The following is an 18,074-nucleotide window of genomic DNA, read 5'->3' as shown; positions in this document are numbered from 1 at the left end:
AGGCAGCAGAAACCCAAGAAAGAGGAGGGAGACGAGGAACCATCATGGAAGGACAGGCCCCTGCACGGTATGTACCACCGGCAGATAGAGGAGGTGGCTGATATCCAGAAATCCTACCAGTGGCTGGACAAAGCTGGACTGAAAGACAGCACAGAGGCACTAATCATGGCAGCACAAGAACAAGCTCTGAGCACAAGATCCATAGAGGCTGGGGTCTATCACACCAGGCAAGACCCCAGGTGCAGGCTGTGTAAAGATGCCCCAGAGACAATCCAGCACATAACAGCAGGGTGCAAGATGCTAGCAGGCAAGGCATACATGGAACGCCATAACCAAGTGGCCGGCATAGTGTACAGGAACATCTGTGCTGAGTACAACCTGGAAGTCCCGAGGTCAAAATGGGAGATGCCCCCAAGGGTGGTGGAGAATGACCGAGCTAAGATCCTGTGGGACTTCCAGATACAGACGGACAAAATGGTGGTGGCTAACCAACCGGACATAGTGGTGGTAGACAAACAGAAGAAGGCGGCCGTAGTGATCGATGTAGCGGTTCCGAATGACAGCAATATCAGGAAGAAGGAACACGAGAAGCTGGAGAAATACCAAGGGCTCAGAGAAGAGCTCGAGAGGATGTGGAGGGTGAAGGTAACGGTGGTCCCCGTGGTAATCGGAGCACTAGGTGCGGTGACTCCCAAGCTAGGCGAGTGGCTCCAGCAGATCCCGGGAACAACATCGGAAATCTCTGTCCAGAAGAGCGCAGTCCTGGGAACAGCTAAGATACTGCGCAGGACCCTCAAGCTCCCAGGCCTCTGGTAGAGGACCCGAGCTTGAAGGATAAACCGCCCGCAGGGGCGTGCTGGGTGTTATATATATATATATATATATATTAGTATTTAATACATTTTTATGTCATATAAGTGGAATGTTTTTTGTGAGTTACAGTGGGGCAAAAAAGTATTTAGTCAGCCACCGATTGTGCAAGTTCCCCCACCTAAAATGATGACAGAGGTCAGTAATTTGCACCAGAGGTACACTTCAACTGTGAGAGACAGAATGTGAAAAAAAAATCCATGAATCCACATGGTAGGATTTGTAAAGAATTTATTCGTAAATTAGGGTGGAAAATAAGTATTTGGTCACCTCAAACAAGGAAAATCTCTGGCTCTCACAGACCTGTAACGTCTTCTGTAAGAAGCTTTTCTGTCCCCCACTCGTTACCTGTATGAATGGCACCTGTTTGAGCTCATCATCTGTATAAAAGACACCTGTCCACAGCCTCAAACAGTCAGACTCCAAACTCCGCCATGGCCAAGACCAAAGAGCTTTCGAAGGACACCAGGAAAAGTATTGTAGACCTGCACCAGACTGGGAAGAGTGAATCTACAATAGGCAAGCAGCTTGGTGTGAAAAAATCAACTGTGGGAGCAATCATCAGAAAATGGAAGACATACAAGACCACTGATAATCTCCCTTGATCTGGGGCTCCACGCAAGATCTCATCCCGTGGGGTCAAAATGATCATGAGAACGGTGAGCAAAGATCCCAGAACCACACGGGGGGACCTGGTGAATGACCTGCAGAGAGCTGGGACCAAAGTAACAAAGGTCACCATCAGTAACACACTACAACGGCAGGGAATCAAATCCCGCAGTGCCAGACGTGTTCCGCTGCTGAAGCCAGTGCATGTCCAGGCCCGTCTGAAGTTTGCCAGAGAGCACATGGATGATACAGCAGAGGATTGGGAGAATGTCATGTGGTCAGATGAAACCAAAGTAGAACTTTTTGGTATAAACTCAACTCGTCGTGTTTGGAGGACGAAGAATACTGAGTTGCATCCCAAGAACACCATACCTACTGTGAAGCATGGGGGTGGAAACATCATGCTATGGGGCTGTTTTTCTGCCAAGGGGACAGGACGACTGATCCGTGTTAAGGACAGAATGAATGGGGCCATGTATCGTGAGATTTTGAGCCAAAACCTCCTTCCATCAGTGAGAACTTTGAAGATGAAACGAGGCTGGGTCTTCCAACATGACAATGATCCAAAACACACCGCCCGGGCAACAAAGGAGTGGCTCCGTAAGAAGCATTTGAAGGTCCTGGAGTGGCCTAGCCAGTCTCCAGACCTCAACCCCATAGAAAATCTGTGGCGGGAGTTGAAAGTCCGTGTTGCTCGGCGACAGCCCCAAAACATCACTGCTCTCGAGAAGATCTGCATGGAGGAATGGGCCAAAATACCAGCTACTGTGTGTGCAAACCTGGTAAAGACCTATAGTAAACGTTTGACCTCTGTTATTGCCAACAAAGGTTATGTTACAAAGTATTGAGTTGTATTTTTGTTATCGACCAAATACTTATTTTCCACCCTGATTTACGAATAAATTCTTTACAAATCCTACCATGTGGATTCATGGATTTTTTTTTCACATTCTGTCTCTCACAGTTGAAGTGTACCTCTGGTGCAAGTTACTGACCTCTGTCATCATTTTAGGTGGGGGAACTTGCACAATCGGTGGCTGACTAAATACTTTTTTGCCCCACTGTAGGTGAGTTGGTGGATATCAGAACAGAGCTGGAAAGACAATGGCCTTGCTGTAAACACAGCTTCAAAAACTTTCGTTTACACGATGCCGTTATAGAAGTACATCCTGACTCACTTTAGTACAGCTGACAGCTGAGTTGAGATTAGTTGATATGTTTGTAGTTTTCCTGCTTTATTAGTTTTTTTCTTGTAACATTTTGTCCTTTAGTTGTGTATTATATGCTTCAGTAGAATAGTGTACCATGACTGTGTATGGTTCTTCACTCCTCAGGCTACAACGTCAATCATAAAAACAGTGTGACTGATCACTCACTCAAGCTTCTTCACATAAAAAGCAGGCAAGGTCTTCTGCTGAGCAGGGATCCTAAATAAGTACTTAGTGCAACATCTCACTAAATCAATATATTATTTACTGCTTTTGTGACTAGATGACTGTATATTCATATAACTGGCAACAAAGTTTCATTTTTTTCTGAGATTCCTGATATCTAAGCATTTGGCCACTTGTTTCATTGTTTATGTTATTGAGAATATTTCTTTAATTAAATGCATCATTAAAACATTAACAGCAGCAAAAGACATATTGGTACAAAAAAAGAATCCCATACCTTCATTCAAACTTCAAGGTTATCCAAATACACTGTTCTATAATCGTCATTGTGGATCAGCTGCCATTTAGAGTCTAAATTTTGGACCACGTGTAGACATCTGCCCAAGAGGTCCACGTGGACCATTGCGTTTGTGCCAAATGACAAAATCGAGCTCAAACCGGCCCAGGCGGCAACAGAGACGCTTAAACGAAGAACTGGCCTTCACACCTCCTCTGAGCGTTCTGCGGGTGCCAGACGCACAGTGATTGACATCTCTCTCCGTCAGGCTTGTACTTTGAGTTCGGTGGCATCTCACAACTTTCAAAACTTTAACTCCACCCAGGTCTAATGAACCAAAAATAACTGCAGCTATATAACTTTACATAAGATGTTTATTTCCTCTGGTTCTTCATGTGGGTATTGAGGTGTTAATTGTCTGTGTGTATCTTTTAAACCAACTGCTTGTTTGGTTTGTGTGTAATGTGTTAGTGTTTGCTCCCCCCTGTGGGCTTGAGCCAGAGTTTTGGCACAAAACTGGAGTTAATTTCTGTTTATTTCACCTTTTCTGAGGGCCCAGAACTACCATCTCATTTTTTGGTAAAACTGTTTTGGTGATATTTGGATCTTTACAACTTTTTGGGGGATAAAATAAAACTCCTACTGTGACGGTAACTGTGTTCCTCATCTCCACCCAGCTCAGTTCCTCACTTCACACAAACAAATCACTGTAGACCAGCCCTGTATATTCTAATACAGTACAACATATCAAAGGCCCACACAGTATAGGTTATTACAGAATGTACTACACAATATATCTTCTTGGATTACATCACTGCTAATCTAGCAATGCTTCAAAGAACAATGACTATATTCTCTAAATAGCTGTGTCATGGGAAGTTCAGTGCTCCACCCTCAAAAATGTACTAAGACTACACTGATCACGACTCATCGGAAAGCAATGGAGAGAAGAGAAAGTAAAGGTGGAAACAGAGCTGTAAACTATACTCTAAAGACGGAGAGAGAGAAAAATAAAACAAGAAATAGCAAAAGGTTGACTCCTTGGAAAAGGAAAACCACGTAGATGGGACCAGCTGTGCTTTGTGTGGTGATAAGAAAAACCAGGAAAAAGAGAGAGAGAGAGTGATGAATGGAGAACGGTGATGATGCCAGGCTGGCTGCTCCTCCACTCCTCTCGCCTCCTCTGTGCGTTCCCACAAAGGAGAATAAAATGTTTAAATTTCATCTGTGGGACGACCTTGACTAGCTGAGAGCGGAATTAAATTTCTGTGGAGAAGAGTGGATGTTCGAGTGGCTAGACTGAAACAGATCATGTATGACATGATTAGAAAATACTGAATAACACCGGGAGGGCCACGATACATAATGGATCACAAGTTGCTTGCTGCCTGCACTGAGCAGTGCATTTCAGACAGGAGCTGAAGGTGAAGGGACGCGAGGCTTTCAAAGGGTGGTTTGTTTGAGCTGAAGAAAAAGTGCGCGTGCACGGCTCCTTGTATGCTGCTAATACTACAAATATGCTTTTCACTTTTTCTTATTCACTCATTTGAGTTTTTGTGAAATTTAATGTGACAATCACAGGGACAAAGATTCAACGCTGCTCGTTTCAGAGAGACTGACGAGCTTTAGCAGTATGAGCCTGGGTCTCATTCCACACTTGAACTGAGGATCTTTTGACTATAAGGTGAACATTTCAAGCGTTCTACCGTGGACTGAACATATTGTAAACTATAGGGTAAAGGTTAATGGATTGCGGACAGTGGAAAGCATTTTAAATATCACTGCTTAGGTACAGCTGCTGGCATTTGTCCTGTGATGCATGTGCCATTGCAATAGTAAGACCCGTCTAAATTGTAAGTCACTGTTATGTAACTTTAACTCCAATCCTCTCCTAAAGCTTTAACCTTAAAATTCAACAAAATAGTAAAAACAAAACTGATTTCATGAGACAAAACTACATTCTTCAGGTTCAAGTCTAAATATTTACATTAATCCACAAGATGTGCTTTAAAAAAGTACCACAAACATCAGGGTTTTTTTTCAAACCGTGACATTAACTGCTTAGCCTGATTGGGCAGTGGGACATCTACTGCCCAACTCATCGCCAATTATGAATGATTTGGAGCTCAAGGCTCATCTGAATTCTTCAGAGTTGTTCGGTTGTGCCCGAACTTTCTTTCTTCGCATGTTTGATATTTGTGACTTACATCAGTAATCGATGATGTTTCAATAAGGTACACACAGCGGTAAATACAGGATTACCTAACATTGACCCGGTTTTACAAATTTCTTCAATTCCCTTTTCTAACCCTCTCTGTGGGATATACAGTAGCACGCAGGACCTCACCCAAACCCTGCACTTTCCCCCTCCTTTTTTGGCCTTTTCAGCACAAATGTCACTGCATTTAAACAGTGCAAACTGATGGCTCCCAACCATATTTGCTCTGCTGCAAGAACGGGCAACTGTTTGCCTTCACACAGGATTTGCTGGCTTTAGCTTTTAGCTAGTCTCCAGGTTTGCCTCAGGCGTAAAAGGCCTGCTGTGTTCACAGAACATTAATGAACACCAATTATCCTACCTACATGATGTTCACAGCTTTATCCTGAACAAAGTGCTATATTTGTACCCTGATTAAGATAATATTAGGCACTGTATGTGGACTAATGTATATGTTAGAGCTGACAGTTTTGCCTCAAGTCTAGAATGTAGAATACATGTAGAAAGAGGTATGAAAACTGCATTTCTGACCCTGTCATAAGTAACAACACCCCTATCCACCCAATCCTGTCTTTCAAAGCTGAAAATGCCCAGAGTTATCAAACCCTAAGCTGAGTCAGACAGACTATTCATTCCCTATGATATCCTTTAGGCTTCCACTTTTGATGAAATAAACCTGTCTTAAACGAGCACTTTGCTGAGCAAAGAAAATGTCTCACAGCTGTCTCATAAACAGCAGATTTAAGGCTGCCTACCCTTCTTATTTGAGTGTGTGGCTGTGTATGCATCCATGTTTCTGTGTGAGCATCTTACTGGAAATCCATGATTGAAAATCTTCACCTGCAGATCTCACAATGTGACTTGGAAAGAAATCCTGCTGCTTGTTCTCCTTCTTAGCAGAGTTCCTTGGATTATTATTCTGAATGCTATCTTCCTGCTATTGATGTACGGTATTATCTTGTGGTACGGATAAGTTTTGTATTGTACTGCGACTGCCAGTGACCAATCACAACTGGTCTGGGAATTTTTCTTTACTCTCACCGTTTTGGGTGCAAAATTCTTTTGAGTGCAGATAAAGACAGCTTACTTTTACCTCCTTTGCTTTTTAACATTTTCTCGCCCCAGCAGGGTTACTCCTCATCATGTCTGAGAGTATCTGCAATTTGATTAGTGACCTCTCTGTGCCAGTAGCATGTTTCTTTGTCTTTATTTTCAGATAATCCTATGGTAATCCTGTTGTACGTAAACTGATATCTGCTGGGCTCTGTGTTTTCTGGTGAGGTGAGTTGTCTGCAACTGTGCTGACAAAGCTTGAAATCAACCAATTTTGTGGCGGAGGAGCCGGACAATCTGTTTCTCATCTTCGACTTCAACTTTAGTTGCAGGAGCAGTTTCACTTCGATAGACTGGACGAGTCGGATGACACTTTTCCTTCTGCTGCTGAATCACACACTCTCTCTAACACACACACACACTGTGGCTCACATTCGCAGAAACCCACACACGTGCTTTAAGACGTGCGTGCATAAACAAATGCGCACAGACAGAAAGAAACCCTTTGACACGAGTGAAAACAGCTGCATTGGAAAACACGCACGTGAGCGCACACTCACAGGAAGGAGTTAGCAGACATCTGCTCCACGGCTGTCTGTAATCGCCTGGTGACTGAACAAGCAGGAGACATTTATCACCCCCTCCTCAGAGAGGCAGGCGACATCTCCTCCAACACCTCCACCCACACCTCCTCCGATCTGCTGCCTCTGAATCACAGCTGCGACAGTGTTCACCTCCTCTCCGCTGCATCTCCTCTGTCAAACCCATTCTTGGCTCTTTATAATCGCCTCCTCTCACCTTCCTCTCCTGTCATCTTTTCTTTACATTTTTAAGACTCTCCAAGCACGTTTATGGGAGCGCTTCATTTCTTCACAAGGCTCGACCGTTTGTCTTTTTCGTCTAATGACTCCGAGTTTCTCCTCACCTCTTTCACCTTCTCCTCTGCCCTTCCCGCTCTTCTTTTTTTATTCCTCTAAAGGCCGGACTGGCATCATGCTTTACTGTCACTCCCTGACCTTACCTGTCTCTCATAACTAGTAGGTTGGCAGGAGAGTAAAAAGAGGTCACACATATATTGAGCTGAGACTAAGAAATGTTTCTGAGCATCCCTGAACAAAACATCCCTACCAGAAAGCTGCACTTTGACAGTATTTTAGACTTATTGCAGTTTCACATCGTAAATCACGCCGCTTTCTATATCTACATGACACAACAAAGCTTTACCGGTATGTATTGCCAACTCTGCATCGGGTGGTATTACATCGATTTGTCACCACTAAATGTTATATTATTTTCACTAGTTTATTTACAGAGAATATCTATTAATAAGTGTCATAAAACATTCAGTGCAGAAAGAACAAGTACACTGCAAATGGCTGATGTAAGATTGCAGCTCATTATTTAAACTGTGCAGCTGAGCACGGTGAATCCAAACGAACACAACAGCATCACAATAAACGATGAGCAGTAAACTGTAATCACAGGTATCTTGTCAGTGTTCGCGCTGCATTGCCTGCTATGAAAAACTACGTATCAGATGATACAAAAATATGAAGCTTAATCTAGCCTGAAGGGTCAGTTACAGACGCTCTACAATTTGCATGCACACTAAAGCAATGTTATAAATGTTGTTTTAGGTCCAACTAAGATATTAATGTTATTATCTACAGAAAATATTGCATTCAGTGAATAATTTTATTTTTAAAGACTTCCTTTGATTTTCAGATGGAGCAAACTGTTTTAAAAGAGGAATGTGAGCAAGGGGTCGACACGTGTGACGGTGCATCAAAGGCAAATGGTTTACTTGGCTCACAAGTCAGGTAGGAGAGCGTCTGAGCAGAATCTTGAACGAGTCCTCAAAGAGGTCAGCACCGACTCCGAGGACAGCAGATCATATATTTGGGTTTTTTTCTCTTGTAGGTGTCCCACTGCCCAGATTCTCCCGACCAGTTGTCTCAAAGTGTCATTTGTTGTCAGAGGAAAAAAGTCAACGCTTAACGTTAGAGTGTTAAAGTTTAAATGCAAACCCCTTGTTCATTACAGCTGGCTGTGATGCTTCCATCACCGCTCGTCAGCTTTCTGCTATAAAATGACACATATAGTTCATGTACTTACATCTGACAAAAGTGGTAATTACAGTGATAGCAGAATTACATTTCTCTGCTGAATATTAACGATGGGTTAATGCTTCCATCGTCTTTAAGATCGAGTAAAATAGCAATTTATTGCAGAAAAAAATACATGTTATGTTTTCTCACAAACCTACACAAATGACTCACTGTTCCAGGGGTCATCTGTTCTGAAGATGCACATAAAGGGAATATTACTGCTGCAAAAAACACTCACACTGGAGGAGCAATGTCAGCTTTTTCAGTGTTGATCTGATAATGCTGTGGAGGGGGAAAAGTGTTTTTTTGGGTTACCAATATCTAAAGGCAAACATGTTGAGGAAAGTATCTGCAGAGAACATCCTTTAAAAATCTGTTTATGGCATTTTTTTGTGAGTTCACTATAAGATACCAGGACCAAAATATTAGAGCAGCCTTGACAAAAAACGCATGACTCTAACCAACCTTTGGAGACCTAGCCCCAGAGCTGAACATGTAGAATATTTATAGACGTCTGTAAAGCCTTGGGCTGACTCACTTTAAGACGAGTTGGTAAACAACGTAGCACGCTACACACATGTTGATAAATGTGCTATATCTGCTAATACAGTGCTGCTGTGTGATGCACCTGCCCTAATCGATGTCTTCTTAATATTGATGCTATTCTAGCACTGATAAAATTATCTGCTGTAAAGCAGCTCTCAGTAAAAAGCTAAACTGATATGCATTTTCTGTAATTAATGCAATGCCCATGTTACAAACCTCTTAGAAACTGCAGAGATTGCAGATATATGTAAACACTGTATTAACGGATCAGGTTCTAGATCCCTGAATTTGCCCCGCCCACTGCAGATGAAACTGAAGGCTGTAATTCTGACCGAAAACACAAACTCAGGCAGTGCAGGAGGGATAATGAAGGGGAACAACAACTTCTGGGATAAAATCAGAAGAAAATTGAGAAATTTAAAAAAGGCACCAAAAGGAATAATTTGCAAATCCAGCTATTTTTGTTGTTGTTCACTTAAAAAATTATAATTTAAGATGATTGGTTTGAGCCTGCTGAATGAATTATTAGGCACCTATTTCAATTTCCATTAATGTCCCTCTTTATACATCCGCTACATCGAGCTCATCCTTTCATTTATGTAAGCTGGTCTGTAATTTTGCACTTTTGCAGCATACATTTATGGACAAAAGTCCCATCACGCACCCTGCTAATCTGAAGAGCATGCTGAAATCGACTGTAGTGTTGCAACATGAGCAAGTTCATTAAGTTTCCTTCCTCCCATATATTACACAACTGGAAGTAGCATTCCTGCAAAGTGGAAGATTTCAGGGACCACAGCAACTCAGCCATGAAGTGGCAGACTACATAAGGTCACAGAGCGGGTTCACTGAGTGCTGAGGTGCATAGTGCGTAAAAGTCAACAACACACACACACACACACATACAAATCAATCAACACAAACACCGTGTGCTGGGAGCTTCGTGGCAGCGGTTTCAAAGGCAAAGCATCTCCTGTAGGTGTAATGCATAGCACATAGCACAGAAAGACCACCCACTTCTTTTTAGTGTTTTTAGAAGGATATGTGTTTAAGCACAGCTTTAATTTGACACGTTTATGCAGTAAAAATCAACACTGCTTATATACTGATGCACAAATTCTAAGATCCAGAAGATTAAAAGTATATATAGACAAGGAAAGTGCCAGGAATCAGCGAGGGTTGCATAATTTCTAGGTGGTAACTAAACAGGGCAGGTGGTGCTAATCTAAGGTGTGTGTGCTGTGTGCGGGTGGAGAGGGGGTCACAGAGGTGAGAGCCAGTTCTGAATAATTTCTTCCATGTCTTTTCTACTCTTCCTCACCACTCTCCTCCCCCTCCTCCCTCCTGCCCTGGAGCCAGACTTTCCTGGCTGCTTCTTTGTTAAAATGACAGGTCCTAATAGAATAAATAAGGCACCTATTTTTACCTGGCTCCTGGCAGGGTGATCACACTTACACATACCAGCACACGACACTGCACCGAGGAGGATGGTAAAAACCCAACACCTGATTTGGCGGAGAAGGGGGGCTGCGGTTGAGGTCGTAGTGATTTAGTTGAGAGAGAAAGTGAGGGGAAAGGTGGAGAACACTAGTCGGAGGCAAAGAAGATAGAGAAAAGATTGATGGTGAAAACAATAGCAAAGACATTTAATCTCGTGCAGCACTTCTCACTGTGTGTTTACTGCAGGTACACCTTCACTGGCATCTGAAATTCCTGTCACTATTCAATATTTTCAATTTGATCTGACATTTAACAATTTAACAAGCTCTATAATGTCACCTTTAGGTGGTTTTGAAGCGTATTCCGTTTTTAATTGCTGCTGGAGTGTTTTGACAGAACTCCAAAGCATCTAATTATTTTGAAGCTGTTTTCGAGCAAACTAGTCCCCACATATTTTCCATGTAACAGGTCACTCAGTGAATGAGACACGAGACAAACTAAATAAGGCTAATCATATTCACATCCACTCTGTGCTTAGACAGCTGCGGTACTGTCCTAATTTCAGGAGTGTTTAAAAGAAGTTCTTGAAATATTTTCTGAGCAAGCCACACAATAGGTAACGATTTTCCTCATTAGTATGGAAGCATATAAGCTTGGGAGACTGGTCTAGAACTTCCTCTATTAGTCATAAAGTTTAAAGTCCGAACCAAATTTTGCAACAAAATAGAAAATATGTGGTTAAGATTTCAAACTTTTTACATCTGCTGCATTTATCCTCAAATTTATAACATAACCTGTGATCAGCCACAACATTTAGGCCCTGATATCTCAAGTGAATGATATTGATCGTCTAGTGACAATTCTATGTCATACTACATGAGATTGTAGGTCACAAGCACCAAAAAGTATCTCTTAAACCTGCACTGGTGGATTTTAGACACAGAAGTAAAACACAGAAATGCTAACATGCTAGAATGTCCAGGGTAGACAGAATAGCACCCAAACGCCAGCCTGACAACAATAAACTGAAAACAAAGCTTTATTTTGTGGGAAACCAAAGTCAAAGTCTTCAAACAGCAACAACAAACTAGAAAGAAAAACAGAGGGGAGACACACAACGGGTGTTGGTTTCCACCACCTCTTATTTGGATTCTCAGCTACTAAGCTTTGCTCGCTCACTAGCCGTTAGCTTGGCCTGTGCAAGTGTTAGCGCTGCCTAAAGGACACCAACCAGAGGTGGAGAAAACAGACAGTTTAAAGGCTCCTAACTCAACACATGTTGTCACTGAAATAAATGTTTGTAACATGAAGGGAGCACGATGCTGTTCATGTCTGATCTCTCGTGTGGTAATTGAGGTCATGTGTCTGACAATAGGAAACTCCGATCACAACCTAGTGCAGGCAAGAAAGCGCCATTAATCACCCAGACAAGGCATCATGGCCAAACACATGGAGGCGCACACAGCGACTGACCATGGTTAATGAGCTATGGCAGCGTCTTCACAAACATAACAGATACAGCAGTGACAGTATCGCAATGTGTGTGTGTGTACATTTCTGTCAATGTGTGTTCTTTTCAGGTTCCTGGGTCATAAGAAACAACTGGCGTAAGTCTTCAATTAACTTTACACACCCTGGTACACTATGTGGTTCTTTAACCCTCTGAGCTCCAGTCTGCTGAGCTATAATTCACAGCTGATGCACTGTCGTCTCCAAATATCCTTAAAATAAAGTTCTTTTTTTTATTAAATTTGTACTCATAATCCACACAGAAGGAGAGGCTGTTTTGAGTACAAACTCAAAAGTTTCCCCTTATATTTCAAACAGCAGTATTTCATTAAGTGGGAAAAATGAGATTTTTTATTTTTTTGCATAAAAATGATATTATAATGATGATATTATACAATCAGAGCATAAACTGCATATGCAGTTTATAAAGAAGAAGAGCTCGGAGCTACACCGACGCATAGATGAGAGGACCACTGCACACTCGGAAAACTGTTTCTACCCTTAGAAGTCCATTATCTGAAGCCGAATTTCATTTCATGTAGTGAGAAAAACACAACAGCAATTTTTTTCTTTAAATTATGTCGTAACTGATTTCATGTTTCACCATCTAAAAATAACGTAGAAGCAGCTCAAATGCAAGTAGCCAGGATGCAGAAAATGATCCACCAAACTGAATTGGGCACATCTTGTATTTGGAGCAAGGGGTGAGGACATGGATCATCAAACTCTCCTGTGAGCTCATTACTCCCCTCCAAAAGGCCAGGACGTTTCCAAGAAGTCAGGAAGAGATTAAGAAAGATGACTCTGATTTCAAGTTTTTTGCCAATGAAATCAATTTCTTTTCCTGGAAGCAGATGGTCCCGGGCCAGACCAAAACTGTTAGCCCTCTTAGATTGAATCATTTCAGTACTTCACAGCACAGCACAATCATTGTGCTCCCATTTGACAGGAATAATAGATTCTGGGTGGATTTTGCACGAGTTCAGACAATTGGATTTTCATTCCCACATGGACTAAATCAGATGGTTTTATGTTGTTTCAACATGGCAGCTCATGACCACAGATGCAGCGGTAGCACTTTTAAAGAAAAGCAAATCATAATTAGAAATGAAAACTACTACTGGGGAATGTTGCTATTTAAAATATTTATTGTTACTCTGTTATAAATATCAAGAATTTTAACATTAATTAATACAATATATTATTTAAAGGTTGTCAATATCTGCTATGTATTCACGCGTAAGCATAAATCTGACGATAATCAATCGTCGTGAAAAAATAACACGGACTACACGAGTCATTTAGCAGCGTCGGCAACTGGCCTGTCAGAAACTGTTAGAAAATGAAGAGTAATCCTCTTTTCCTGATGGCAGAAAAACCCAGTTATTTGATGCCATCTATCAGCGCACAGGTAACTGGGAGTGAACGGTGAAGCGCAGCGGGGGCGTCCTTGGACAAAACAAGGGAAAGGAAGAAAAGTGGTTGGATCAAACAGAGGAAATGACTGCAGACAGTTTGAAGCCACTGGGGTGAAATGGTAAGGCGAGACGGACTATCAGTTATGTCTGCAGCGACTTACTGAAAAACAAGCATGTGCAACAAAGAGATGGGTGGCTGACATATGCTAGCATTTTGAGTAATAAAACCAAAAGGAAAGTCATCGATTCGCTGATTGTTAGACCGTAAAGTAGCAGCGCTGTAAGTGCCTCTGGAGAGGGAAGAAATCACATGTGATAGAACAATGCTGCTTATAGTGCAAAGCCACACCTCAATCTGTATTTCACTCCTTTACAATTGTGGGCAAAAAAGCACAAAGCTCTAATCTGCATGGATGAATCTTCTCCCTCTGCACAGAAGACAGAAGACAAAGCCTGGAAACTGGTAATTATACAAGTACTAGAAGCTTTCCCGTGATTTTGTCCCTTCCTGTTCAATTTGGCAGCAAATATTGATTTAGCTTTAGTCATAATTTGCATTTTTTGAGTTTTAGTCTAGTTTCAGTAAACTAAATATCCAAAATATAATAAGATATAGTTAAATAAAAATGTATTTAACTATAAATTTTAGTGTAATATTTGCCATGAGATTTGAATTGAATTCAAAATCCTGCTCCTCACATACAAGGTCTTAAATAATCAGGCCCAATCTTATCTTAATGACCTTGTAGTACCATATCACCCCATTGGAGCACTAGGCAGATGGCCCCGCCCCTCCCTGAGCCTGGTTCTGCCGGAGGTTTCTTCCTGTTAAAAGGGAGTTTTTCATTCCCACTGTTGCCAAAGTGCTTGCTCACAGGGGGTCATATGATTGTTGGGTTTTTCTCTGCATGTGTTATTGTAGGGTCTACCTTACAATATAAAGCACCTTGAAGCGACTGTTGTTGTGATTTGCCGCTGTATAAATAAAAGTGAATTGATTTGAATAGATGTGCATGTTGTGTTGTTTTAAAAAGTGTGAAAAATACTAAAAATGAAGCTACAGTCTATCAGTAGAGTCTAAAACTGGCTGTTGGTTTCTAACAGTTGTTTTGCCCCAGTCAGTAATTCATTCAGCATTCAGTTTCCATGCATTCACTCTGTTTCAGAACTTGTCACGTCCACTTTCCAACACACTTTTTCCCCTTAGTCCTGTCTCCTGAAATGTTCCAACCCTTCCTGATTGTACTCAGCTAATGATCCTGCACTGCCTGCTCCTAACCATGTGCCAGGTTTCTTTGTTTTTATGCCTGTATTTAGCATGTTGCCTCAGCCTGCTCTCAATATGTTTGTTGAACAAAAATATCAAAGATTGTAGCCAAGTCCTAATGCCATGCTCTCATTTCTGTGTTTGCATGGTTTATAGGAAAAAGTGTGGCAATTCAAATCCTGTTAAAGACAAACCTAAACAATATTGAAGGGGCATTTCCATAAAACGGTGTGAGAAGATGAAGAAGGATAAAAAAAGACTGCCTTCCTGGAAGACTTACAGTTCTCTACAACCAGTTACGACCAACAAAGAAGCTGAGGCTTTGTCAGAAGAGGTCCCATGTGAGGCTCAAGTGTTTCTCCTGGCAAGCATTTAATGTGCAGCTGAAAGAAGATCAAGGGTTCTACACTTCTAAATTTGTAACATAATCATCCTGTCCACCCCCCACAGGCACCCACATATGCACACACACATACACACGTTTCGATGTATTTTGTGAAAGTGACAATTCAGAAATTTACCAGTGTTCCAGCGTTTTTGTCTTTATTTAAAACTATCATTTGATATGACAACAACAGTGTGTGAGTGTGTATCCATACCTTTGCTTATGTCCTGGTACTCCAACCACAGCTGCCTCTGTACCTGTTTGTTGGGGTACCAGATGGTACAGGACTCCTGGAAGCCATACACTGCCTCCTGCACGTAGTGGTTCCCAAACTCCCTGAGGATGGAGACAAAGTCGCTCCGCTGTGTGGCTCCATCCAGAGAATGAATTGCGGAGCTGAAGGCTGGAAAAAATACGTAGATGTTACAAAAGAACAAAGAAACAGGGATGTCATATTTGCTACGCTACATCACATCTTCTGCTCAATCCTTAATAGTCATCTTGATAAGCTTCCTTAATGAAAATCCTGCATATTCTCAGAGGACATAACATATATACTGGGTAGTTTTTTCAGTTTATTATATTGTAAGTATTTGTATTCGACCTTGAGTTTGTTTTAATTTTGGTCTTTTGCTACTTTGTCAGGCACTGGGATAATCATTAGTTGCTAAACATTATCATTTTTATACCATCCATCCATCCATCCATCCATCCATTATACAAAATACTAAAATACTTAAAGGTCAGTGTTGGGATGGTGCAGACATTAGCACAGGCAACGTAATGTATCAGCAAGCCAGTCACTAAAACCATTAAAAGTAAGTATAAACAGAGGTGATATAATTTACAATATTGTGCAAAAGTCTTGAGCAATTTATTGAAACTTCTAAAAACATACTTCCAGTATAAAAACAGAATATACGGTAAAAATAAAGGATATACAATTCTAGCAAGCTTGGAAGTCAGGACTTGGTGTGACCGCCTTTGTTCTTCAACAGAGCCTGAACTCTCCTAGGCAAACTCAGTGTGGAGCACCAGTGTGTTACGCATAAAGGCAGGCTGCAAGTGGAAAGTTGGAAAGTGGTAACAGGAAAAAGCAAGAATCAGGGAATTTGGAATTCTGACAGTCAATGCGAGTTTAAAAAATGTCCATATACATTGTTACCATGATAACCCTTATTATGTGATAAGTTAAGTTTAAAATATTCAAATTGTGGTTATAACAAGATCATGGCTATGTGATTACTGGCAGCTACAGTTTTTTCTAAGTTTCTATTTTTTGCCATTTTTAATCCACGTTTGTCTCACTTATTTAACATCACAAACTATTTAAAATTACAGTGGGTGAAGCAGGAGTGTCTGTCAGGTGTCTGGCACCAAATGTCTTAAAAGGGTTTAGTGAACTTCTGAGCCAGCTGCTTACTATTCATGAACCCTTTTAACCAAACAGTGCTGATTATCCACAGTGTCCTCACACGGACATGAGAGCCCTGCCTCACTTCCAACTGGTCACATATGGATGCTCGGTCTGGAGCAACTGACGCACGTTTGAATGCACTAGGTACCCTTCACAGTCATTTATCAACATGCAGAGTGGGCTTATTGGAAACCAAACCATGACATTTCCTAAACCTAACCTAGTGATTTTGGTGCCTGAAACTAACCAAACAGTGTGTAACAACACATCTCCCACACAAAGCCTGCAGTGTCCTGATAACCAGTCAGTATTAACACTGCAGCATGGGAGACAAAACTGTACACTTATTTAAGCTGTGAGCACGAATGCATTCAAACAGAATACAGAATAAATGTTTCAAATTTGTCACTTTGAACTGCAACTTTGTCTTTATTTTTATATTTGCAGTGTTTTCTTGGGTGTGAATCCTTATATTGGTAACTATGGAAGTAAAGGTAGATGTTAAAACATAAGTACAGAGTCGCTGTGAAACAGAAACAGCAGCTACACACAAATTTGTCTAAGCTTTGGTAATATTGGTAATTATTCAAGCTATTCATAGTATAGATTTGTTATAGCAGCAAAGTGCCTGATTGCATTGACATTTTTTTGACATGTGTTATCCATATTTCAGATTAAATAGTCTGTTTTAACAATAGAAATAATCAAGGCTTAGATATATTCACCATGCAGAATTTTAGAAAGTAGTATGTTTTTGAACAAACTATGTTTTGTCAGTTCCTCTGTGATCCACTGCTCAAAACAACAGTCAAGAATGAATGTGATCAAATTTAAAATTCCTTTTTTATCATAAAGAAACTGGCACATATCACAAGGTCTTTGGACCCTGGAGCAGCTCACAACTTTTACGGGTTAATTCAAAAACTGCTACTAAAAAAAAGTGAAAATCAAAAGCTATGACTAACTCAATTCAATTCAGTTTTATTTACACAGCACCAAATCACAACAAAAGTCGCCTCAGGGCGCTTTATATTGTAATACATACAGAGAAAACCCAACAATCATATGACCCCCTATGAACAAGCACTTTGGCGACAGTGGGAAGGAAAAACTCCCTTTTAACAGGAAGAAACCTCCAGCAGATCCAAGCTCAGGGAGGGGCGGGGCCATCTGCTGCGACCGGTTGGGGAGAGAGAAGGAAGACAGGATAAAGACATGCTGTGGAAGAGAGCCTCCTACTTCTAATATAGTTTATGTGTTTTGTGTTTTGACAATAAGTCATTAAGCAACCAACCGGTCTTGTTTTTATTTAAATGCTGGGTAAGACTTATTACTTGTGTTACCTTTAACCTAATTTTAAATAGAAAATGTATCATTCTTTGATGTTCTACAGGAACTTATCACAAATCAGGCTGTTTCTCTTTTTTAAAAGTGCCATCATCCACAATAAAAAACCCTCTGAGTTAATGGTGCTTTTCTTTTCCCTTAGAGTAACTGAAACTCTCTTGGAGGCTTTTGGTACTCGATCTTAAACTGGAATGACAGGTTCTTACCCAAAGTGTC

At 41.1% G+C, this 18,074-nt stretch overlaps 1 protein-coding gene across 8 annotated transcripts in view; it reads right to left on the bottom strand.

Annotated features, from left to right (window-relative positions):
* The window catches only part of astn1 (astrotactin 1), a 500,282-nt gene that overhangs the window by 153,695 nt on the left and 328,513 nt on the right, over nucleotides 1-18,074 (bottom strand). For all 8 annotated transcript variants that reach the window (XM_085439848.1, XM_085439850.1, XM_085439853.1 and 5 more), the window contains one exon: nucleotides 15,309-15,497. In XM_085439848.1, the coding sequence (XP_085295974.1) occupies nucleotides 15,309-15,497 (189 nt within the window). The remainder of the gene's footprint in view (nucleotides 1-15,308; nucleotides 15,498-18,074) is intronic.

This window comes from Copadichromis virginalis, linkage group LG18 (assembly GCF_057382275.1).
Source record: "Copadichromis virginalis isolate Kocher_CV1m ecotype Utaka linkage group LG18, C_Virginalis_male_GT1.1, whole genome shotgun sequence".
Taxonomy (NCBI): domain Eukaryota; kingdom Metazoa; phylum Chordata; class Actinopteri; order Cichliformes; family Cichlidae; genus Copadichromis; species Copadichromis virginalis.
Note: the sequence above shows the minus strand (reverse complement) of the source record. Positions and strands in the feature narration are given on the sequence as shown.